Source organism: Pipistrellus kuhlii, unplaced genomic scaffold, assembly GCF_014108245.1.
Source record: "Pipistrellus kuhlii isolate mPipKuh1 unplaced genomic scaffold, mPipKuh1.p scaffold_m20_p_44, whole genome shotgun sequence".
Classification (NCBI taxonomy): Eukaryota; Metazoa; Chordata; class Mammalia; order Chiroptera; family Vespertilionidae; genus Pipistrellus; species Pipistrellus kuhlii.
This window is the reverse complement of record NW_023425545.1, coordinates 506,648-532,322: the sequence shown is the minus strand read 5'-3', so window position 1 is coordinate 532,322 and position 25,675 is coordinate 506,648. Positions and strand designations below refer to the sequence as shown.

The following is a 25,675-nucleotide window of genomic DNA, read 5'->3' as shown; positions in this document are numbered from 1 at the left end:
GAGCCCTTGCCTAGAGCTCAGCTAAGCCATCTCACAGCGGCTCTGGGATTGGGAAGATGAGCGCTGCCTCCTCCTGCCCAACCGTCCACGTGCGCTCTCTGCCCCGCCCCTGGGACCCGTGGCCGCTGCAGTCCAGGCGGGTGCGGGAGGGGAGGCCGCAGGGGGCAGATGCTCTGGGCAGGGCCCGGAGGCGGGAGGGGCCGCAGCGCTGACTGCGCACATCGCCCCCGCATGTTGTGTCTGGCCGGGGGCACTGGCTCCAGACTAACGATTAGAGGCAGCGGGGCAAAGTAAGCCGTTTTGTAATTACATGCCGCCCCCAAAAATGCTTGCCCGTACAGGCTGGCCCTGGGCAAGGACACAGCCTGCTGAGCCAGCCCACTCTCCGCGCCCAGCCTGGCTTATCCCCTGCCACAGCCTCTCCCCATGCCAGGCCCTGGCAGGAGGGCCCAGGCCCGGAGACGGTCAGTGTTCGCTCAGGGCCATGCTCTCCTCCTCCTGGTGCGAGCGCCCAGGCTGAGGACGGCCTTGGTGGAAGCCCTCCACCCTTTCCTCGGGAAATCCAGGAAGGGCTGGTGGGCGCGCGGGCTCTGCCCACCTTCTTCAAAGCAGGAGTGAGGCTGGGCGCCCAGTGTGCCTGGGCACCGGCAGGGAGACTGCGAGGGTGGGTCCGGCCTGTTTGAGAACAGGGACCTGAAGCGCCCACGTGCGCTCCGAGATGGGCTTTCTTGCCTACCAGCGCCCCGAGGGTGAGGGAACTCTGCCCGGCCTCAAGGCCCCAGAGGCACTTCTGGCTTCGCAGATGCTCAGAAACCCCAAACCCCACAGGCAGGCGCCTCCAGAGAAGCCCCCGGGGCCAGAGCCACGGCTACACGAAGCCTCTCCACCAGAGGGGGCGAGCCCTGCTTCTCCGCTTACACGGATGCTTTGCAGGTAGAACCACCCCAATCCGCTAGTTTAACTGCTCAGGGCTCAACCGGACCCAAGAGAGAGCAGCCTGAGGCTCTGGGAAGCCCGGGTCAGGAGGGGCTGGCAGCAAACCCCATCACAGCTGGGCTGCTTCTCCCTGATCACCATCCAAGGGAGACGCTGCGGGGTAGGGGGTAGGGGATCGGGAGCAGCAGGTGCTGGAAGGACTGCCCATCAGAACCACACGGAACCAGCTGCTAAACAGGCCCTGCTCTGCAGGCCCCGGAGCTGAGCGTGTGGGTCTAAGGCCGTGGTCGGCAAACTCATTAGTCACCAGAGCCAGATATCTATAGTACAACGATTGACATTTCTTTGGAGAGCCACATTTTTTAAAGTTAAACTATATAGGTAGGTAGATTGTTATTAACTTAATTAGAGTACTCCTAAGCTGGCCTTCACTAAAACCTCAAGGGGCCAGAGAGCCGCATGTGACTCGTGAGATGCAGTTTGCCAACCACTGGTCTAAGGAGCCAGCACACCTGTGCTCTCCTGCGCCCCCTCCTCAGGTTTCTCAGGCGCCCACCCCTGTCCTCTGGGGACCCTCCCAGAGGTCAGCGCAGCCGCTCTTTGCCTTCCCGCTGCGCCTGTTTTGAGAGAAGCAGCATCACAGCCCGAGGCCCCGGGAGATGGTTATGGATTTAGCCTTGACCCTTGGCCTCAGCGACAGTAGCTAACCGCTCGTTAGAACTGGCTGGCCCCGGTGCCGGGTCCCACGGTCACAGCCTTTGTGGCCAGGCAGGTGGGGAGGCCGCACGAAGCCCGAGTCACTGACGCCGAGCTCGGCCGCCAGACGCCAGGTGTTTTCAGCAGCCGTGATAAATCTCCGCTGCGTCTGGCCAGCCACGAATCGACTGCCGGTAACCAGGCCAATCAGAGCCTCAGCGCCCTCCCTCCCTCCCTCTCCAGGCTCAGGCCGACCTTGGCACCTGCACCATCTTCCCTGCCTGCCGCCACCCAGACGCGGCCTGGTCGCCCCTGTCTCCGTGACCGGTGTGGTCCAGTGAGAAAAGCGCCCTCCCTGGCCCCGAGGAGGACTGGCACCCAGACCAGAGCTGCCGGCCAGCTCTGCGTGGAGACCCAGGCCCAGCACCCAGGAGCCCCAGGTCCCACTGGGAGGCTCGGCTCCGTCCTGCTTGGGGGACTCGGGAGCTGGCTGACAGATCCTGAAACACGGCTTTCTGGCTCCCATCCCCGCCCCCTCCCATGGTCCCGGCCACCAGTAACCGGAGCTGCCCCTGGTGGCCAGGCCTGGGGCCACCCACCCCGGGAGCCTCCCGCACCAAGCGGGGAGCAGGCATTCGAACAGAAGTGTGAGCCCACGCTGGCATACTCACTTTGCTGTGCTTGCCCTGGAGGGGCATCCATAGCTCTGCCTGTTTAAAGAGCATGAGCCACGAGGAGTCAGCTACAGAACTTCCAACACCAGCCTCAGAGAGAGGAGAGAGAGAGAGAGAGAGAGAGAGAGAGAGAGAGAGAGAGGAGAAAGGCGAGAGCTAGAGAGCGTGTGAGCCAGGAGCTGGTGCTGCAGCGACCGCTCATGCAGCCAGCGGAGCTCCAATCTGCTGATTAATTCAACCTATTTCCAGTCTCGCTGCAGACGGAGGGAGGGAAGAGGAGGAGGCAGGCTGCACAGCGGCGCGGGGGGGGGGGGGGGGGGTGAGGGGGGGGGGGGGAGAGGGGGCCGAGAGGAGAAAGTTTGTGGATGCTCTGCCAGATGCCCGGGAGGCTGGCCCATTCGTCAGAGGAGGCCACCGTGGGGCGAGCAGGGGGCGATGCGCAGCCAGGGGGTAGGCGGCGAGGAGGGCCGGCGCAGGACCCGCTGCTGTTGTCAGGGCAACTGCCGGCATCAGGGAGCACCTGGGCTCCTCCCCGGACTGCCTTTCCTTGGCCCGAGTCACTGGGGATGGGTAGGAGCCGCAAGGGGAGAGCCTGCCATCACGAGGGCTCCCCCAAATCGCTGAGACTCCCGGCGTGGAGCCAAGCCAACAACAGCTCCCACAGGCAGAGTGCGGGAAGCAGGGGAGAGGGCGCCGCCGTTATTAATAGCAGCACATCCTGCAGGAGGGGAAGGACCGGGAAGGCTGCAGCAGTGGCTTCCAGGGCAGGGCAGGGCCCGGAGCGGAGCGAGCGGAAGAATCCAGCGGAAGAGGGACAGCCGGCCCAGAGGAAGGACCTGGAGGAGACCCACACCTGGGACCCGCGCCGGCTGGCCACCGCGGGGCTGGGCCCCACAGCGCTCTCCAACGCCAGCAGCTGGTGGCCCCGGGCATTCACACACCCCTGCCAAGTGCTTTGGCCTGGGCGGCCGCGGGGCGGAGAGAGGAGGCAGGGACCTGGGCTCCCACCGCCGCCCCGCCAGGCAGCAGCAGGGCCTGAGCATGCCCCGGGCCCCGAGGTGGGCACACAGGGAGCTGTCAGCACCTCCGGGCGAAGGAGGGCAGGTCCTGGGACTACGTGTGTGGGCCGCCCTTAGGATGGGCTGCACAACCCGAGGGAGAGGAGAAGCCTGATGCCCAGTGACCACAGAGTGCGGCTTGAGCCCCAGCCTGCGTCTCCGGCCCAGTTCCTAGAGGACACACACCATCTCGGCCGCAGGGAAGGGAGGGTTCCAGCGGCCTCTCCCCTCCCCCTCCTCCGGGCCAGCTCCCAGAGGGCCCGGCCAAACCGGGCTGAGAGGGAAAGAGAGGGGGGTGGGCAGTGCAGAGGTTAAGGGCAGGAAGTCTCCTTGAGGCGAGCCAGGGGGAGGCGGGATCAGCTTCTGAGCAGCTTCTGGCCACTGCCCCTGAGTCCGCGGCAGCCTTCGCGAACTGCAAGGAGAGAGATGCCGGACTGTCCCCTGCTCCCCGCTCCTGCTCCCCCTTTAGCTCCCTGGGAACCACAACTAAGCAAGCTCTCCCTCCATGTGGAGCCCTGGAAAGACGGCACAGAGGGTCCTCCGCACCACACACGTCAGCGAGCCAAAGGGCAGCTCTGCGTCTAAGACGCAGACACCCAGGCTGCTGCTGCTACAGCAAGTCCACTCTGGGCTGGAGGCAGTGGGGAGAGCGGGCTCTTAAGGGAACCCCGAGGACGGCAGGCCACAAAGAGAAGGGGAACAGGGTGCAGAAAACCAATGAGCAACAGCAAGCTGGTCCCGGGCCAGAGCAGGGACAACAGGCCCTCCCGCACATCGGCTGGCCCTCCCGCACATCGGCTGGCCCTCCCGCACATCGGCTGGCCCTCCCCCACATCGGCTCGCCCTCCCCCACTCCGCCAAGAAGAATGACCGGCCGAGGCCACGGGGGTCACCTGAAAGGCCCAGTTACACACCTCGCCCGGGAGCCCAGGCAGAAAGCCCCCGGGTCCCGTCAGCCGCCTGTGCTACCGACTGCTCAGCGGCCTCCGCGCCTCTACGCCAGGGCCGCTCCCGGGGCCGAGAGGGCTAGCGGCCTGCAGGAAGTGTCCACAGGCATGGCAGCTGCTGGCGCTTTTTAGCTCGGCCCTCAGCTGCCCCGAAAGAGAACGAGGAGAACGGAGAAAAACCCTCCGGGAAAGGCGGCCCCTGAGAACCACCCGGCCTGGGCCCTCCGTGTTCTCCCTCCGGCTTCAGAGAGGAGCCAGCCCCCTGGTCACAGAGCCCAGCTTCTGGGTTCACCAGCCATGGGCTGGGGCCGGAGCACAGTACTGTCCTCGGTTTTGCGGACAGTGGGCCTCACCAGGCAGGCCACCGCGTGGCACATCGCAACAGCCTCGGGGTTCCTAGCCTTGCACCCAGGCGGCGAGGGCAGAGGCCAGCGTGCTTCCGGTGTGCCGGGCCCGGCCAGGCCACCCTGCAGGGCAGCCAGGCATCTGTGAACAGAAGACTGAGCACACCCGCCTCAGGCTCAGGCGCACCAGCCTGTTCCCCCGCCGGACCCGGGGCACGTGGCGCCTGGAGCTGACAGTCAGCCCTCAGCCAGGCAGCCCCGGCGGCTACAGCTCCTTCTCCGGACTTCCTGAGATCTCCTTGGCAGAAAGGTCACTCTACAGAAGTTCAAGTGCATCAGTATGACCAAGCCCTTGCTGCCACTCCAGGGGACAGATTATTGAATGCAGGGTAGCAAGTCCGATGGCGGAGGTCTGTGATGCTAACAGCGGACCTCCGGGGAGGGGAAGGAGGGTTTATGGAGAAAAGGTGACGCTTACATGAATCTGGAAGAACAAACAGTAGGAGTTTGCCAGGAAAAAAGGCGGGAGCATTTTAGGGCCACTGCTTAAATGTGGTATGCCCCAGCGGGGGAGGCTGGGGAGGCTGGGGACGCGGGGCCCATGGCCACGGGCGGGACTCCGGGGGGCTCAGGCATCAGCAGGCGGCACGAAGCCACCGGCGACTTCCTCGCAGGGGTGACGAAAGGTCAGCTCCGCGTTTTGGGCAGCTCTCTCTGACAGCCCAGCAGGAGGAGTCCGAGACGGGGACCCGTTAGAAGTGTGGCGGAGTCCAGGCGGGAGAGAAAGACCCTCCTCGGGGGCAGCCTCCGTCCAGGAGAGGAAAGCTGACCGGTGGCAAATGGGCCTGATGCGAAGCGTGCGGAGCGCCCGGAGGCGGGGCACCGCGGCCGGGCGGGGAGGGCGGCCTGGCCTCACCTGCGTGTGCCGGCTGCCGGGGAGCTTTGCTCTAACCACAGGGATGGTGCCCGGCGGGCTCCGCAGGTTGGGACAGAGCCCCAGCGAAGAGCAAACAAGCAAAATCGCACGCCCCGGGGCAAGAAGTGAAAGGCTGGCTCGGAGCCAGCCCAGATCAGAAACCTGCTCCCTGCAGTCACGTTCCCGGTCCATCTCTGTCTCCCGCCGGCTCCCCAGGCTCTGCTTTCCAGCCCAGCACAGCACCCTCCTGGGGAGCGCACTCACACCCCCAGGCCCACAGCCCGCCTGTCTTGCACTTTGGGTTTAGAGGCCCCGAATGAGGGCCTCCCAGGCGAACGCAAACAGGGAGAGTCCGACAGACGCCCAGCCGATACCCACAGGGACCCGATGGCCTACCGCACCTTCTCCTTGAGCTCCATGGGCCCCGGGTGCTGCAGGCATGCCCAGGTGCGCGTGGTCACCCCCAAAGGGAAGGCTCCGCCCCGACATGTACAAACCCGGGGACTCCGTCACCGTCACAGCATCTGTGGGGGGAGGAGGAGAGAGAGATCACATCAGGCCGGTCTCGGAGCAGGAGGCGCTTGTGAAACACAAGGCGATCATCTACAGCAGGGTTTCCCAAACTTCTCTCATGATGGGAATCACCTGGTGGAGTTGTTAAATAAGATTCCTGAATCCCAACTAAGAAGTGCTAAACTAGAATTTTTGGGAACATATAGGTAAAATCTTAGAGCACTAGTTAAGTATACAATTTTACCTATATGTTCCCAAAATTTCTAGTTCAGCACTTCTTAGTTGGGATTCAGGAATCTGTATTTTAACAACTCCACCAGGTGATTCCCATCATGAGAGAAGTTTGGGACACACTGATCTACAGGACAGAGCGGTGGATGGAGAGGGGGTGCCCTGCCCCCCGGGGCCCTGGCCAGCCCCGCTCCGGAGCCCAGCTTCGCGGCCATCAGCGAGGATGCTGGGGGAGGGGTGCAAGCTGTCCGTCTTTTCACTCTCACTTTCGGAGGTGTCTATGTCTCCACCCCTCTGTACCCTTTCACTCGCTGACTCAGGCAGGAAAAGCCTTTGGCTTATCAGCGTTTTAGAAAGTGAAGGTAAGCTGTTGGGTAAGATGGAAATCTAGATCCCTCTGGAATAAGCAGGAGATTGGTGGCAAGGGCGGGCGAGGTGCCCCCAGGAGCCGGGCATCCGTCTATGTCCACGTGCTGGGAAACTCACACATGCCCGTGGACAGCCAGGCCCCCCGTGTGGTTTGCTGACAGGGCAGTGCCACCAGGCACCCGGGCAAATGTCCACAAGGACATACAATCCCCACACGACCCCTGACCCTCGCCCACCCATCCTGCTGCCAACACACTTTCGTGATCTCAGAGCGGGGCGTATTGGGTAAAGAGCGCCACTGAGTCATCGGCGTTGGTGCCAGGTGCTCCTGGAGAAAGCGGGAACCTGCTGACTAAACCAGTTCTCCCCGGGCCGGCAGCAGAGCCTCGTTAGGAAGGGCCGGTCAGGAGCCCGGAGAATGATCCAGAAAGGCGCTGTCTAGAAACAAAAGAAGCTGTGTCCGGAGGAGCCCAGCCAGAAGGCCCAGGCTCCGCGGCCACCAGCTCCTCTCTGAAGTCCCATCCAATTCCGCACCAGGAGGCATCGGTGCCCATGTTCCCGGCCTGCGCTGCCAAGTCTCTGCCCACCCTGCCCTTCCCGCCAGGGCTTTCAAAGCTGAGCCAGCCCCACGGGCAGAGACGGACAGGGCGCTGGGAGCAGCCGGGCCCTGCAGGGCACTGGGTCCTGGCAGCAGCTGCGATGGGATCCTGAGAGGCCGATCCGCTTCTCCCCAAGGCCGCTCTGCCTCAGGCCTCCGGGCCCTGTTTACAAGTACAGCTCAAGGTCCCCGGGACACCATGCCAGCAGGCCTGGGTGAGGTAGCTGCCACACCGGGAAAGGCACCGGATGGCAACTGTGCTTCACTCCTGCCAACAATGAAGGAGGGAAATAACTCCGCGGCCAGCTGGAACCACAGAGGTCCAGAGAGGGCAGCCAGGAGCGGGCCATTTTTCTGAGTCTCTGTTTTCCCATCACGCCATACATGGGGTTCTGGCAGAGAGCTGTCCTCAACTGTCTGATCTGAAACCAGTAGCTGGGTCCTTAAAGGGCCAGTTCAGTGCCTGGCCCACAGAGGAGGTAGGGTGGGAGGGGGAGAGAACAAAGCCAAATACCACTGGGTTCAAATCCTGACTCCAATACTATCAGATGCTAACTGACCTTTGCAAAGGACGTGTCTCTCTGAGCCCCAATGACCCTGTTCATAGAATGGAAACGATAATACTTATTTCACAGAGGAGCAGCAAGAACTATGTAAAATATTACATGCAGAGGATCGAGAACAGTATTTGATATATAGTAGGTGTTTTTTTAAAATGTTTTTATTGATTTTAGAAAGATTGATGTGAGAAACATAGACCAGCTGCCTCCTGCACTCACCCCCTCACCCCAGCCACACCCCAACTGGGATGGAAGCCATAACCTGGGCATATGCCCCGACCTGGAATTGAAATGGTGACCTTCTGGTGTGGGAGATGATGCTCAAAACACTGAGCCACACCGGCCAGGGCCATAGTAGGTCTTAATACATAGTTGTCATTACTGTTATCGGCAAACGAGAAATATGACCAAAGTACTGCTGAGATGAAAAATGAGGACTCAAAAGTAAGAAGAAAAAGAAAAGGCATAAAGATTGTAATTAAATAAGTAAAACTGTATTTGCAGAAGACTAGATTGTATGTATAAAAAATCTTAAGGAATACACGAATAAGATATTAGAACAAATAAACATGCAAGGTTGCAGAACACAAGGTCAAAATACAAAACACAAACATAAATTATACTAGGCTATTATGAAATACAGAATGAAAAATGTAAATATCCCAATAGTACAAAAAACATGAAATACTTAATGATGACTTTAACAAAAATATATATAAGATCTGTTTACTGATGAGATAAATTAAAGAAGGCCTAAATAAATGGAAAAATGGAAGACCATGTTCATGGATTGGAAGATTCTGTATTAAGATGTCAATTATCCCCTGAATTATCTATGGATTCAATACAATCTCAAAAGTCTCAGCAGAGGCCGAAACCGATTTGGCTCAGTGGTAAAGCGTTGGTCTGCGGACTGAAAGGTCCCAGGTTCGATTCTGGTCAAGGGCATGTACATTGGTTGCGGGCACATCCCCTGTAGGGGTGTGCAAGAGGCAGCTGGTCAATGTTTCTCTCTCATCGACGTTTCTAGCTCTCTATCTCTCTCCCTTCCTCCTCTCTGTAAAATATCAATAAAGTATATTTAAAAAAAAAAAAGTCTCAGCAGACATTTTTGTAGAAATTAAACAAACTGATTCTAAAATTTATATGGAAAGGTAAATGATTTTTGTCTTTTAGTTAAACTCAACATAGATCACACATCTAAATGTAAAAAAGCTACAAAACTTCTAGAAGAAAATATGGGGGGTGGGGGTAATCTTAAGATAAGCAGAGATTTCTTAGAACAAAAAAGAAACCAAAAAACAACCATGATTCATTAAAGAAAATACTGCATATATTTAATAAGTGTAAGGAATGATCACGTTTTCAAATCATATTAGATGTGGTCCCTTCCCTCAAGGGATTTACATAATATAGCCAGCTTGGGGCTATTGTAAAAAATGACAACAGAGGGAAGGCAGGGGAGGGTGGGGGTAAGGGAGAGAGATCAACCAAAGGACTTGTGAGCGTGCATATGAGCCTAACCAGTGGTCACGCACAGCGGGGGTGTGGGGGCATGCGTGGGGAGGGGTGTGGGATGGGATTGGGGGATGAGGACAAATATGTGATACCTTAATCAATAAAGAAATTTTAAAAAATTATAACAAAAATGCAAGTGGGCATTAAAATACTAAATGAGGACTGCAAACAGGTGCTGCGGGATGTCTGGGAGAAAGAGATCACTGGGGGGGGAGGGGAGGGGGAAGCCAGGGATCGCTCCCAAAAGAAGCAAGGCCTGCACTGTGCCTTTAAGAAAGCTTGAGTGAGAAGAGGGAGAACAACCCAAGCAAGAACCAACAAAAGCACCAGAGAAATGCAGGCGTCTTTTCAAAAGATGCTGATTTGACCTGGCTTGTTTGGTTAGCGCGAAGGCAGCAAACAACCCAGGAAAACAAATGACTGGGTGCTTCCTGAGGCCAAACTCAGAAACTGGCATGAACATGAACCACATGGGTTTAGGTTGAAGGTGAGGTAAGGGGTTGACCGTCCTCCGCCCTTCTAATATAACCTTCATGAGCTGAGCTTGCGTCCTAGCCACGCCCAACATAGCAAAACCGCAATTGGGCGGAATTGTTTTCATCCAAAGCTGTGCCCAGAGAGTACTAATGGATGGATGCATGTCCTGCTGGGGGAGGTTTTTGTTTTTATTGATTTTAGGGAGAGCGGAAAGGAGAGGGAGAGATAGAGACATCAGATGAGAAACATCAATATAGATCAGCTGCCTCCTGTACAGCCCCTGCTGGGGGTCCGGCTGGAAATCCGGTGGCCTCTTGGTGCATGGGCTGACACTCAACCACTGAGCCACACCTGCTGGGCATGGGGGAAGGTTTTCTGGGGGGAGGCGGGGGAGGGTTTTAATAACAAGCCTCAGTGCTCTATGTGGGTGGCGTCCTCGTTGATAATTTGATCAATGACTTGAGTGAGGAAACAGATGGTATGCTAATCAAATTCCTAGATGGCATAAACCTGGAAAGTAGACGAAAGTCGAGATCCAAAAAGATCTCAACAGGCTGAAATAATGGGCCACATCTAACAGATTCATTTAAACCGTCATTGTTTCAATACGAAGTCCCGCATTTAGGTTCCAGAGCTATCGTGCAAGACTCCTCTTAAAGCCATTTCAACACCAGCGGCACGGCTGTCCGGATTCTACTCACATCCAGGCCTCATCCACAGACGGGCTAAGCTGATCTCCGTACGAAAACGCTCCCACCTGGAATATGCTGTTCATCTGTCCGTCACACACTGTAAGGAGGACACTGACGAAACCGGAATGCTGCCAGACAGCGGCCGTCAGATGGGAGAAATCATCGCGTGAGAAATGGTAGGAAGACACTCACTAGCAGACACACACCAAAACCCTCGGGTGGGAGCAGGACCAGGAGAGAGAGATGGCTGCGAGGGGGAGGGAGGGCCAGGCTTACTCCGGGAGACTCTGAAAACAGGGACTAGGTCAGCTCGGGGGAGAGATAAGGAGGTAGTGTGGGACTCAATACGAGCTTCATCCTTCACATAATTAGAAAAATATTTTTTAAAATAGAAATAGGCTGCCCGAAGAGGAATGAGTTCCCTGTCACCGCAGAGATCTAAGCAGAGGCCGGGACATTATGAATACATCAGATAGCAAATAAGAAAATACTTTTTTTTTTTTTTTTTTAAACAACGCTACTTTTTAAAACGTTTTTATTGATTTTTGTAGAGAGAGAGGAAGAGAGAGAAACATCGAACGGTTGCCTCCTGGATGCACCCGAACCAGGGATCAAACCAAAACCCGAGCAGGTGCTGCGACCTGGGCGTGCGCCCTGACCGGGAACCTCTGACCTTGCAGTGCATGGAATGACATTCAGCCAACTGAGCCACACCGGCCAGGGTGAGAAACAGATGGATTTAATGTTATTTTCCAACCCTGAGAGATTAAAAACTAAGAAACCTGTGGCTTATAGCATACGAAAAGATGCTCCATGTTGCCCTAACCGGTGTGGCTCAGTGGATAGAACGTTGGCCTGCGGACTGAAGGGTCCCGGGTTTGATTCTGGTCAAGGGCATGTACCTTGGTTGCAGGCACACCCCCAGTAGAGTGTGTGCAAGAGGCAACTGATCGGTGTTTCTCTCTCATCGATGTTTCTAACTCTCATCCTTCTCCCTTCCTCTCTGTAAAAAAATCAATAAAATATATATTTTTTTTAAAAAAAAAGATACTCCATATCAACTTGAGCATGTTTTATGCTCTATTTAAAGAGACCTTTGAGTCTCTCTCCAGTATGCACCTTTTCCAAGTGGTTCCCAATATTTTTCTGTTCTGCTAAGGAAGACTTCTACCGTGAGTCTCTTTATCAAGAGGATCCTGAAATTCAGAAAACTGGATTCACCTGATTGCACTAAGATTTCTAGTTCCCCCAAGGCCCTGAGAGGGCCTCCTCCCAAGGCGGCCCCTCCTCGGTCGCTTGAGGCCTCTGGAGCTAGCAAAACCCAAAGCGACCGTGTGAGATGCGCTCGGGCGGGTGCAGGCCTCCGCGGGTCTAACTCCGGCCCTTCCCCTGCTCACCGCGCCACGCGACCCACTGTTTACTACCGTCTCTGGCAAAGCTTATGATTACACCAAGCCCTGATGATCACCCAAACCACACAGCGCGGCTGGCAGGTCCTTCCGGGAGAAAACGTCCCTGCCACAGCCACGGCCTCGCTCTGGCGTCCCTCGGTTCACCTGCGCTATTGTCAACAGATCCGGCCTCCCGGGAAACTGGGATGCAAACAACGGCTTTAAAGGCGCCTGCCTTTTCAAGTAAAGAAAACCGCTGTCCTGGAGACAAGACACGATAACAAGATTAAAAAAATACTGACATACTGATGTATTACAGCATGGTGCACCTGAAAGCCATATAATTCCATTAACCAATGTCACCCCAACAAGTTCAGTAAAAAAAAAACCAGAGACTGACACACATCTACCAACGGAGAAGTGCCATCCATGACCTAGAACCTTCTCATCTGAACGCCAAGAAAGGGGTGCAGGCGTCTTCAAACTACGGCCCGCGGGCCACATGCGGCCCGCAGAGGAGTCTGATCCGGCCTGCCAGGTTTTTTGGGCAGTGAGCGCAGCTGAGGTGTTACAGTAGGAATTAGTAGTTCATATAGTCCGGCCCTCCAGCTCTCTGAGGGACCGTGATCTGGCCCCCACTTTAAAAAGCTTGAGGACCCCTGGTAGAGGCTCCAGCTGCTTAGTAAGAGCTCATACTTGGCTTACCAAATGAGATTCAACGAAGCCTTGGGTGTAGGTCATATTTACATTAGCACTCCTCCCTCTGCCTATAGAAGCTGTCCCCCAAGCCCAGCGTTAAGGAAAGAGTGTGGTGGGATGGGGGATGGGTGGGTGGAGGGGCCCAAGGATTGCCACCTTCACTTCTCATTAGTCCTGAAGGGGTTAAGCTTTCCGAAAGGCTGATTCTCCACCCTTGGAGCTGGCTCTCCCTAGCAACTTCTCAAAATAGACATGTGAAGGCCTTTCTGTTTTCTTGCATCTCAAGGCCCAGGCCTGGCTCTCCCGTCTAATCTTCTGATGTCGGGTCAGCACAGACAAGGGGCGGGGTGGGGGTGGGGGTTCAAGGGCAGTTAACTCTCAATTATTTGGCAGCTGATTAGCAAGGGGGTGGTTTGTCCTCCACCTCCCTGCCAACGCACTACTCCATGGTACCCAACCTCAAACAGTTTTCCTTTCTGTAATTCTTTTATTTTGTTTAGATTTTTTATTGATTTTTAGGGGGAGAGGGAGAGAAACATAGATGAGAAACCGGTAGAGGGCATTCAAGAGGCTGCCTCTTTTTTTTTTTTTAATTATCTGTTTTTCTACTTTCTTTCTTTTTTTCTTTTCTTTTTTTTAAGTATATTTTATTGGTTTTTTACAGAGAGGAAGAGAGAGGGATAGAGAGTTAGAAACATCGATGAGAGAGAATCATCAATCAGCTGCCTCTTGCACATCCCCTACTGGGGATGTGCCCGCAACCAAGGTACATGCCCTTGACGGGAATCGAACCCGGGACCTTTCAGTCCGCAGGCCGACGCTCTATCCATTGAGCCAAACCAGTTTCGGCCAAGAGGCTGCCTCTTGAATGCCCTCTACCGGGGACGGAGCCCACAACCTGGACATGGGCACGGACTGGGCGATGCCCAACCAACTGAGCCACACCAGCCAGGGCTCCTTTCTGTGGTTCTGACAAAGAGAACCCGTGAGCAGGGAAGCTAACGCTGACATGGCAGCTGAAATAAGACTTGCGGAGTAGTGGGGAGTTAATGCTACCCCCCTTTTACAGGCTTAGTGACAGTCATGTTCTGGTGTGTTCTGGTCTTCACCGTGATTTTCAGTGTTTTAATCCACAGGTCACTTTTATTTGATTCTTTTGGCCCATGGTTGTTTTCTTTTTCAAAGAAATTTAAACTATCTGGTTAGAATACTAAGAGCAGCTCTTCTCTTGCTAAGATTACCGGAAAGACAGAGCACAGTGATATTTCTTTCCTCGGGGGCTCTCAGACTTCCTAGGCCCCTGCCCCGTTCTTACACGGCACCTGCCCCTTAGTAACATCTCTAATGACACCACAGTGGTTCCCGAAAATGGAGGAAGAGGCTACTTTGCCCTGACTCCACCCCTCCCTGCCTTCCCTGAGGATCATGCTAATCACTGATGGCCCAAAATAGAGAGAGAGAGAGAGAGAGAGAGAGAGAGAGAGAGAGAGAGAGAGAGACCACAAGAAATATTTATACAAGCAATCAGCCCATGAACTCCCTACGTGCTGGTTACTTAAAATTAGTGAATGCAAAAATGTCTTAAAAACCTAGTAAGGCCTAACTGGTGTGGCTAGTGGATAGAGCCTCAGCCTGTGGTATGAAAGGTCCCAGGTTCGATTCCGGTCAAAGGTATGTACCTTGGTTGTGGGCACATCCCCAGTAGGAGGTGTGCAGGAGGCAGCTGATTGATGTCTCTCTTTCATCGATGTTTCTAACTCTCTCTCCCTCTCCCTTCCTCTCTGTTAAAAATAAAATATATTAAAAAAAAAAAAAAAACCTAGTAAGTGCTAGACCCCATGCTAGGGACCTCTTATATACAATCTCATTTAAAGCTCCCAACTACCCTGCTAGAGGCCTGGAGAAGTTAGGGAACTTGAGTTCGTCCGCTCACACCTGGCTCTCCGAGACAAACAATTCAGGGATCTCGACTTAGCTCACCCCTGGCTCTTGGTGACCCTGGCCCTGCCTCTCTGCCTCTTCCAGCACTTAGCCTCCACATCTGTAAAATACACAAGGAACAACTCCCCTCCTCTCAGAGGTCAGAGCTCACAGATACGATGCACACACATGAAATACACGTGTTTTAAAAAAACAACAAAACACCTCCCTTCTCCTCACTTGCCTCCTCTAGGAGCCCAGGCATACGAGCTGTGCCTCAGAAGCTGGGTGTCTGGGAGAAAGCCTGAGAAAGCCATCCTCTCCCCCAGTCCGCAGGCTCCCACACCAGAAGGGAAGCAGATTCAACGCCGAGCTCCTTCCTTTCTTTCCCCCCAAGAGCCACACGAAAATTCGGAAAACTCTGCCGAGTGGGATGCGGCGCCACGTGACCACGCCAATGCACAGGCCGGTGCGCCGGCGGCTCCGCACCAACGGGAGGGGCGCGGGGCGTCCCCCGCTGACACGGGGCTCCGGGCGGGTGAGCCCGGCGGCACCGGAGGAACGGGCTGTAAGAACCGGGCGGTAGGGTGTGCGGCAGAGGAGTGAGAACACAGCCCCGACACCAGTGTGTAGGATGCCACGCACGGTGGTCCTCGGCTGGTTTCTAGTGAGTCTTTAAACGAGTCTGGGAAGGTAGAAAGAAAAGCAAAAAGCAAAAAAAATAATAATAATAATAATAATAATAATAATAATAATAATATAAAGGCAGGGCATGCTTCACACTGCAGCTTGCTGCTGGGGTGGGGCGGCCGGGCAGCGGGCACGGGGCGCGGCGGCGGCGGCCGCGGTGGGCGCGCCCCGGAGACCACGGTGTGTGTTGGGGTCGAGGCGGGCGGGGGCCGGGGCTGCCCCCAGAGGCCTGTCCGTCCGCGGAGACAGCCCTCCGGGCCCGGCCCGGCCGCCACACGCCGACCAGCCGGGGGCCAGCGGGGGCCGGGTCTCTTTGTTGGCGGGAGGTTTGGATCGGGCTCGGGACACGCCGTGGGCCCCGCCGGGGCCGAGGGCGAGCGCGAGCGGCTGAGAGAAGGAAAGCTGAGGCCAGGAGCCGGAGGCAGGAGCCAGTCCCCCGACGCCCCCTCCGGAGGGACCCCCCAGGCCCCGGCCTGGGCGCAGACCCCAGACTCCAGTCAGTCGCCCGGGCCGAGAATGCAGGGGACGCGGAAGGCGGAGCCCCACGCTCCCTGGCGCCCTGGCTTCGGGCCACGGGCCTCCTGGTACTTACCCGGGCCCGGGGGTCTGTCCTCCTCGCCTGCGTCCACGCCCCTCCCTGCCTCCCCCCTCACTCCGCGTCCCCTCCTCCAAGGGGCGCCGCCATGTCTGTTACTGGCAGCTCGAAGGGGGCTTGGCTCCCTTCGCTGACCGCGGAGACGCCATTCGCAAGCTAAAGTCCTGGGCGCCGATTGGTCAGCGTTAGAGATGGGCGCGGGTTCCTGGCTTCTCATTGGCTGCGCGGCGCGCCAGGCTGAAGCTGCAACCGCCCCTTTGGGAGCCTGGCGGAACTAAGTGCCCAGGGAAGCCAGCCGGGGAGCGGGCAAGCCCTGTGCATCCTTGGGCGGATCACCCAGGTGCAGAGGTCCTTTCCAGGGGCGAGGGCACAGCTTCTGCCTCCATGGGGATGCTTACGGGATTATTCCCTTTCCCCAGCCCGCCTTAATGTTTTTTTAAAATATATTTTATTGGTTTTTTTTACAGAGAAGAAGGGAGAAGGATAGAGTTAGAAACATCCATCAGCTGCCTCCTATACACCCCCCACTGGGGATGTGCCTGAAACCAAGGTACATGCCCTTGGCCGGAATCGAACCAGGGACCCTTGAGTCCGCAGGCCAGCGCTCTATCCACTGAACCAAACCAGCTAAGGGCACCGCCTTAGTTTTTGTCTTTTTTAAATAAGCCTGGTGGAGAGGGCCCCAGCCTCCTACTTCTAACCTTCCTCCTTGTTGCTGGGAACAAATGCCTAGAGACACCTTGTTCAGAGGCCTCGGAGAGAGTCCCTAAGGAACTAAGACTGCGTCCAAACTCAAGCTGGTGAATCGAAGGTAACACTGCTGCTCTCCCCTCAAAAGGGAAAAAGCAAGTTAAATTTCCCCCCCTAGATAATTAGAGAAATCGCCTAGGAGACCTCTCTTGGGAAAACAAAGCAAGCCTGTGTCAGTATTTACTTCTGTTTTCCCAGAGATCCAAGTCTGGAGATTTGTTTGTTTTGTGTGGGGTGTTGTTTTTTTAAATCTGTTTATAAAATGGGAAGAGGGTCATGTGGCTCTGAGAAATAAGTGCCCTTTCCCCCTAAGAGAATTTAATTATGGAGTTAAAAATCTCTTTTCTCAGCTGGACAAGAAGATGCCATTTGAGTACCTAATCTTGTATGTTTGAACTCTTTTCGCTGTTGCCTAAAACACTGGTAGGAAAAAAAGAAAAAGAAAAAAAAAAAACACTGGTAGAATCATGTCACTTTCCTGCTGGCAAAAATCCTCTGCAGTTTGTTTCTGCAAATAGGCCAAGTCATTTAAAGACCTAAATCAGTGGCCAGCAAACCGCGGCTCACGAGCTACATGCGGCTCTTTGGCCCCTTGAGTGTGGCTCTTCCACAAAATAACCACGGCCTGGGTGAGTCTATTTTGAAGAAGTGGCGTTAGAAGAAGTTTAAGTTTAAAAAATGTGGCTCTCAAAAGAAATGTCAATCGTCGTACTGTTGATGGTTGACTAATTGAGTTTGCCGACCGCTGACCTAAATCAACTCAGTCTTAGCTCCAGGTTTAACGCCCACAGGCTAAACTGTCCTGCAGCCACACAGGTTCACCACCATCCCCTAAATCAGTGGGTTTCAGTCTTTTTCATCTCATGGCACATAGACTAATTACTACAATTCTGTGGCACACCAAAATATATATTATTGCCAATTTGGGGGGGAAAAGTATAATTTTGATTTATTCACACCTGACCGCTATTGTTGTGTTGGCTGTTGTCATTTTTTTACTTGACAAACTAAGGAGAAAAAGGTCAGGTCCCTTATCCCCAGTAAGGGGCGTGCAGGAGGCAGCTGATCCATGTTTCTCTCTATCCCTCTCCCTCTCTGAAAAAAATAAATAAAATATATTTTTTAAATCTGACTAGTCAGATATTGCATTTTTAAAAATATGTTTTTATTGCCGAAACCTGTTTGGCTCAGTGGATAGAGCGTCGGCCTGCGGACTGAAGGGTCCTGGGTTCGATTTCGGTCAAGGGCATGTACCTTGGCTGCGGGCACATCCCCAGTAGGGGATGTGCAGGAGGGGACTGATCGATGATTCTCTCTCATCGATGTTTCTGACTCTCTATCACTCTCTCTTCCTCTCTGTAAAAAATCAATAAAATATATATATATATTTAAAAAAAAAAAAAAAAAAAAGAGGGTAACGGACTTCTGTAGATGGTCCTTGACTGGCCTATCCTCATGCAAATGAGGACTCCAGATCCTCACAGTTTGGTGCATCCAAAAGGTGCTGTCCTGATTGGTTGGAATAGAGCTGCTCTGATTGGTCAGTGAAGATAGCTGCACAGCTCTGATTGGGTGGGGAAAGCCCAGTCCTAATATTTGAATTCAGATTCCGGGAACTCCTTTATAGAAGTGGCTCAGATGGCAGAAGCAAAGCGCACATGTATGCAAAACCATGGACACAGACAATCGGTGGTGAAGGCCTGGGGCTGGGGGCGGGGGCAAGCTAGAAGGGTCAATGGGAAAAAAGGGGGCAAATGTAATATTTTCAGTAATAAAGATTTTTAAACAAATAAATAAAAATCTAAAGAAACAAAAACAAAGTACCTGGCACACTGTAGGTGCCTGATAAATGTTTGCTAAATAAGTGAATTAGTACCCAATTATCCACTCTCTCTAGCAACTTCAGTTGCTTCCTTTTCATTGGATCTTCCCCCTAGCTGAATCAACATTTACAGTTCTCATCTCTCTTAAAACAGAAGATGGAGGAGGGGTGGGCTCGAGGGAAAAGAGAAGACGGGGAGAAGGAAGAGAGAGGAGGAGGGGGAGGAAATGCCTTCAGCATTAAGTCGTCTGATCTCCGGACACTTTCTGCCATGTAGCTAATGAACCATCCATCAGAGGCTCTCTCCCGCTCTGATGTTGTCACTGTTACAGGAGCCAGTGTAGTAACATCCGGGGACTTCCCCTTAGCTAGCACAGCTCACAGGGAATCACTGCTTCATTCCTTTAGTGCCACTGGAATATTTAAGAGATTTAGCTGAAACACTCAACTTCACACGACTTTGTTTATTTTTTATTTTATTTTTTAAATATACTTTATTGATTTTTTTACAGAGGAAGGGAGAGAGAAAGTTAGAAACATCGATGAGCCAAAACCAGTTTGGCTCAGTGGATAGAGCATCGGCCTGTGGACTGAAGGGTCCCAGGTTCAATTGCGGTCGGTCAAGGGCATGTATCTTGGTTGTGCGCGCATCCCCAGTGGGGGGTGTGCAAGAGGCAACCGATCCATGTTTCTCTCTCATAGATGTTTCTAACTCTATCCCTCTCTCTTCCTCTCTATAAAATATCAATAAAATATATATTTTTTAAAAAAGGAAAAGAAACAGACGAAACCAGTTTGGCTCAATGGATAGAGCGTCAGCTTGGGGACTGAAAGGTCCCGGGTTCGATTCCGGTCAAGGGCATGTACCTTGGTTGTGGGCATATCCCCAGTAGGGGGTGTGCAAGAGGCAGCTGATTGATGACTCTCTCTCATCGATGTTTCTAACTCTCTATCTCTCTCCCTCTCTATACAAAATCAATAAAATATATTAAAAAATAAATAAAAAAAGAAAAGAAACATCGATGAGAGACAGTCATTCATCAGCTGCCTCCTGCACACCCCCTACTGGGGATGTGCCCACAACCAAGGTACATGCCCTTGATCGGAATCGAACCCGGGACCCTTCAGTCTGCAGGCCGACACTCTATCCACTGAGCCAAACCGGTTTCAGCTAATTTTAACGTCACTGGACTTTAAGAAAGCTGTTACAACGTTGTTAAACCAGCCTGGAATGAACCCCTTCCAAACTGACCGATGGCACCATACATCCTTGTTGGCTTACCTCCCCACGGTTCAGCCCACATTTCCCGGTGGGCTGGATGCTAGGCCTATGATGGTGAACAAAACCGAGAGGATCCCTGCCCTCCAGTCAGTATTCTCGTGGAGGAGACACATCTTAAACCAATAAGTAAACACGTCTCCGGTGTGTGAAGTGCCGAAAACCAGCATCTCTCATTGCATCCGGGTGACTGCCTCTTGGGTGGCTCAGAAAGGCTTTCCTAAGGAAGTGATGCTTCAGCGGAAATCCGAAGGATGACTGCAAGTCAGCCAAGCAAAGGGAAGGAGGACAGCCCTAACCGGTTTGGTTCAGTGGATAGAGCGTCAGCCTTCGGATTCAAGGGTCCCAGGTTCCATTCGGGTCAAGGGCATGTACCTTGGTTGCAGGCACATCCCCAGTGGGGGGTGTGAGGAGGCAGCTGATAGATGATTCTCTCTCATCGACGTTTCTAACTCTCTATCCCTCTCCCTTCCTCTCTGTAAAAACAATCAATAAAATAGCCGAAACCGGTTTGGCTCAATGGATAGAGCGTCAGCTTGGGGACTGAAAGGTCCCGGGTTCGATTCCGGTCAGGGGCATGTACCTTGGTTGCGAGCATATCCCCAGTAGGGGGTGTGCAAGAGGCAGCTGATTGATGACTCTCTCTCATCGATGTTTCTAACTCTCTATCTCTCTCCCTCTCTATACAAAATCAATAATATATATATATATATATATTTAAATATATTTTATTGATTTTTTACAGAGAGGAAGAGAGAGGGATAGAGAGTTAGAAACGTCGATGAGAGAGAAGCATCGACCAGCTGCCTCTTGCACACTCCCCACTGGGGATGTGCCTGCAGCCAAGGTACATGCCCTTGACCGGAATCGAACATGGGACCTTTCAGTCCGCAGACCGACGCTCTACCACTGAGCCAAACCGGTTTCGGCAAAAATCAATAAAATATATTTTAAAAAAACAACAAAAAAACAATCAATAAAATATATTTAAAAAAAAAAAAAAAGGAAAGGAGGACAGACCTTGCAGATGGAGGAGGCGGTGAGTGCAAAGGCCTGGGAAGGAGACTGAGGACTAACGGGGATAACTACGCAACTGCAACAGGAGAGGGGAAGCGTGCGGTGTGGGAAGCAAGGCCGGAGCGCTCAGGGGCAGCTCGTGCGGCGTCTTATGCAACAGACGAAGAGTTCAGAGCTTGCCCGGCTGGTGTGGCTCCGTGGTTGAGGGCAGTCTAAGGACCAGGAGGTCACGGATTCGACTCCCATCGGGGCGCATGCCAGGGTTGCAGGCTCGATCCCCAGAGTGAGGTGTGCAGGAGGAGCCGACCAATGATTTTCTCTCATTGATGTTTCTCTCTCTCTCTCCCTCTCCCTCTCTAAAATCAATGAAAATATTTTTGTAAAAAAACAAAACAAAAAAAACACACTTTTGCCAAAACCGGTTTGGCTCAGTGGTAGAGCGTCGGTCTGTGGACTGAAAGGTCCCGGGTTCGATTCCGGTGAAGGGCATGTACATTGGTTGCGGGCACATCCCCGGTGGGGGATGTGCAAGAGGCAGCTGGTTGATGTTTATCTCTCATCGACGTTTCTAGCTCTCTATCTCTCTCCCTTCCTCTCTGTAAAAAATCAATAAAAAATATATTAAAAAAACAACAACAACAACACACACTTTTGAGGGTATCCAAAAACTATGGGAGGGTTTTAAGCTTCAGAGGGACCCGATCTGACTGGCATTTGTCAAAATCCTCGGTTTGGCTGCTGGGTGGAGAATGGATTGCAGAGAAGCAAGAACAGTTTTGTTTGTTTTTTTAATATATTTTATTGATTTTTTTTTTTTACAGAGAGGAAGAGAGAGGGATAGAGAGGTAGAAACATCAATGAGAGAGAATCATTGATCAGCTGCCTCTTGCACAGCCCCTACTGGGGATGTGCCTGCAACCCAGGTACATGCCCTTGACCGGAATCGAACCCGGGACCTTTCAGTCCACAGGCTGACACTTTATCCACTGAGCCAAACCGGTTTTGGCAGTAAGAACAGTTTTGAAAAGCCCCGAGGAGAGACCTGACCAGAGTCTGAGCAGCATAGCCCCTGCGTGGAGGGCGTAGCAGCCTGGCTGGCAAGACACAGGCATGTAGGAGAGAGATTGAGCAGGTAGATGAGGCCACGTTAGCCATTGATTGGACTAAAGTTCAGGGACAAAGAGGGAGGAACGCATGGCTCCTCGGTTTCCACAGCCGGGATCTCAGGGTGTCAGGGATACAAACAAAGCGCCTCTGTTCAGCTCCAGGTGCCTCGAAAGACCCATGCAGAGCAAAGGACCGAGCAGAGCAGACGTGCACTGCGTGTTTCGGAGGCCGCCCTTTAGATGGAGATAGGGGGTGAGTCAGACACGTGCCCACCTCCGCAGCTGCTCTGCATTTTTTAACAAGGAGCGACTCGCCCGCCTGCATCCAAGCAGCAACAAGCGTCCCCCTCCCACCCAGCACCCTGGGCCTCAGCCGCCTCTCAGCCTCACCATCATCATCATCAGTGTAAAGGCGCAGGGTGAGCTGGTGGTTGCGTAAGGTCCCCCTGGGGTTAAATTCTTCCCACCTGGCCGAGAGGAGCATCGCCATTCCAGGCAGAGCCAGGAATCTCAGTGGCAGGACCCACATTCTTCGGATGGCGGATCAGTATGGTATCCATGGCTGTCTCAGCCACTCACAGGCTCTTGGGAACGATGGACCACATGATCAGAGCGGGTGACCATTCGCACAAGAAGGATCTCCCGTGTCCGGAATCGCTTTCCAGGGGGAAAATTCCTGTCTCACCAGTAAGAAAGGAACGTGAAGTTAAAACGAACACAGGTGGCGTTTTGCACCTGTTCAGCTAGATAAAATGATGGCGTTTCAGAAGGCTGCGGTTTGCATACACTCGTACACTTATACATTATTTTTATTACCGTGTACGTTCCCCCCACACACACACACACAAATCACCAGCATTTATTTCCTGGATCCCAGGTGTTGTTTTTTTTTTTAATATATTTTATTGATTTTTCACAGAGAGGAAGAGAGAGATAGAGAGTTAGAAACATCGACGAGAAAGAATCATCGATCAGCTGCCTCTTGCACACCCCCCACCGGGGATGTGGCCGCAACCAAGGTACATGCCCTTGCCCGGAATCGAACCCAGGACCTTTCAGTCTGCAGGCCGACGCTCCATCCACTGAGCCAAACGGGTCCCGGCCCAGGTGTTATTTATCTTGGTAGAAAGGAAGGACAGAGTTGATCAGGTAGTTTTGAGCACAAAAATCCCTTCCCTAAAACTGGATCTGTAAAGCTCCAGGAGGGAACCTCAGAGCTGTGTAGACGCGCGGAGTTATTAGATTAAAATGGCTTTCACAAAAAAGTGAATTGTCAGCTCCTTCCCTCTCTGCTGAAAAGGGTTTACAATTTTTTAAAGTTTCTTTTTTTAAAAAAGGGATTGTATCAGAAGGTCTTGACCGAGACGAGGGGGCAGAACTGGGACACGGTCCCTGCCCAGGCTGCCCAGGAGAGGAGCTGCTGTAGGTGGGCTGCTCCCCGCCGGTGAGCAGGCCCCAGCCCCCGAGGCTCAGTGCCCAGTGAATAAATAACATCCTGTGGTTACAGTGTCTTAGAAGTGTACCTGGGCACGGTGAGGAGGTGGCAGCATGGAGCCTGTGGTGTGGGCAGAGGGCCTTTCCGGGGTGAGGGCCTCCGGGGTGCCTCGGTCTGACCTTGCTTGTCTGGAACACGGGGCTCGGAGGAAAAGCAGGATGCCCTGTCCAGGTGGGGAAGCAGGTCTCTCTCCCACTCTCCTTGGGCAGGGTCAGACTCAAGATGAGGTGGTCCCGTCACTGCTCGCAGGCTGGTTGCTAGCCTCCTTGTCTGGGGCACCTGCCCCCGCCTGTCTGATCGCCCCTTCAGCGCCAGCTCGCCCGTGCCTCCAGCCAGCTTCCTCACACTCCCGGCCTCCGAGCCTCCCTGGATGTCAGGGACCGCGTTCCAACGGCCTGTCCGGTCACAGGAGATGAAGTCCGAGTAGGAGGACTCGACCTCCGTCATGCCTGGCGCATCATTCGTCAGGCCTGCTTCAGTCTCTTTTTCCTGCTCGCATCTCTTCACATTTTCCACTGTTGACAAATGAGTGTGGAAATTCTGCCGAGCCGGGCCGTCCGCCCGCAGCGCATCCCCCGGCTGCCCGCGCCCGCAGCATTAAAAATACGTCTTTTTAAAAAACATATTTTTATTGATTTTAGAGAGGAGGGGGAGAGGAAGAGAGAGAGAAACATCAGTGATGAGAGAGAATCACTGATCAGCTGCCTCCTGCACGCCCCACACTGCAAATCCAGCTCAAAACCTGGACATGTGCCCTGGCCGGGACACCCTCCACCCCCATGCACAAATTTCATGCACTGGGCTACTAGTTATTTCTATAATATCTTTTTTTTTAAATATATTTTTTCTTGATTTTTTTATAGAGAGGAAGGGAGAGAGATAGAGAGCTAGAAAAATCGATGAGAGAGAAACATCGATCAGCTGCCTTCTGCACATTTCCCACTGGGGATGTGCCCACAACCAAGATACATGCCCTTGACCGGAATCAAACCTGGGACCTTTCAGTCCGCAGGCCAATGCTCTAACCATTGAGACATACCGGTTTCAGCAATTTCTATAATATCTTATTGGTTACACAAGGCAGCCCTATTCAGTGGGGGTGGGGGGGCACTCAGGAACTTACTGCCTAGAGGCGGGGATCATTGCGAACCATCTAGGTGCTGGCTGTCACATGTTGCCTACAAGACCCTACATAATCTGATCCCGACTCATATTTCGAACTCTGTACCCTACCCCTGCGCCCCTTGCTGCTCATCATGTTCCAGCCATGCTGGCCTCCTTTCCTTTTCTCCAATCCGCTTCGGCTGTCCCTGCCCCAGGACCTTTGCACTCGCTGTGCCCTCAGCCAGAATGCCCCTCCCCCAAGGTTTTCATAATCAGAAGGTCCCCCTCTCTCAGAGGTCTCCTCTGACTAGAATGCCCCCTGCCATCACCATCCCAGCTCCTTCTTTTTTCAGCGTCCTGATCTCTGTCTGCTACGTTCTCTTGTTTATTTGTTCGCTGTCTCCTCCGTTCGGACAGAAGCTGCATTTGAACAGGAAATCACGTCTATTTTGGTCACTGCTGCCTTCCCAGCACTGAGAGCAGAGCCTGGCACACACTCAGAGGCTCTGACAAATGAGTGAATGGAGGAAAGTTTCCAAGGTCTCGTGAAGTGCCCCCCTCCCCCAGAGCATCCACCCTCCTCTGGATTCATGCTTGCTTTCTTTATTAACTGATTTGAGAGAGAGGGGTGGATTTGTTGTTCCACTTATCTATGTATTCATTGGTCTTTTTTTAAAATATGCTTTTTATTGATTTTTTTACAGAGAGGAAGAGAAAGAGAGAGAGAGTCAGAAACATCTATGAGAGAGAAACATCCATCAGCTGCCTCTTGCATACCCCCTACTGGGGATGTGCCCACAACCGAGGTACATGCCGGTGACTGAACCTGGGACCCTTCAGTCCGCAGGCCGAGGCTCTGTCCACTGAGCCACACCGGTTTTGGCGGAATGGAATATTCTTAACCCTTTGCACTCCGCTGTCCCCTCTCAGGGGACATCGGAATTCTAGCATATCACTCGGATGTCCCCTCTCAGGGGGGACAGTGCAGTTTATTAGTGATTACGGGGAATTGAGTTAATTCAACGCACGTGTCCGCCGCAAAGTAGGGTCAAGTAGCTGGTAGCCAATGTCCAGAGTGGTTCGGAGTGCAAAGGGTTAATAAAAAAAATTGCCGACGTTAGGGACCAGGTGCCAGGAAGTCTCACAACCTTTAGCCGTTCTCACAGCACCTTAGGCCAGAGGCCGCATCCACTCCTGTGCCAGTCCCCGCCCAGGCAGCTGTCCCCGCTGCTGTGGAATCCACAGGCCCAGCAGCCTCAGAGCGGAGGGCTGGAGGGC

The 25,675-nt window shown here is 53.6% G+C and overlaps 1 protein-coding gene and 1 pseudogene across 11 annotated transcripts in view; both read right to left on the bottom strand.

The window, feature by feature from the left end:
- TMEM94 (transmembrane protein 94) overlaps positions 1-15,939 on the bottom strand; it is a 31,487-nt gene extending 15,548 nt beyond the window's left edge. For 6 of the 11 annotated variants that reach the window (XM_036412486.2, XM_045572184.1, XM_045572185.1 and 3 more), the window contains exons 1-2: positions 15,822-15,930; positions 5,968-6,095 (exon numbers count right to left, since the gene is read on the bottom strand). In XM_036412486.2, coding sequence (XP_036268379.2) covers positions 5,968-6,060 — 93 coding nt within the window. In that variant the 5' untranslated portion in view covers positions 6,061-6,095; positions 15,822-15,930. Of the gene's footprint in view, positions 1-2,303; positions 2,504-5,967; positions 6,096-15,821 lie in introns of those variants that run through there. The other 5 variants (XM_045572188.1, XM_036412485.2, XM_036412488.2 and 2 more) reach the window with 5 other exon arrangements.
- Positions 15,940-22,905: 6,966 nt separating this feature from the next.
- Positions 22,906-23,883, bottom strand: LOC118704627 (annotated as a pseudogene).
- Positions 23,884-25,675: the final 1,792 nt, after the last annotated feature.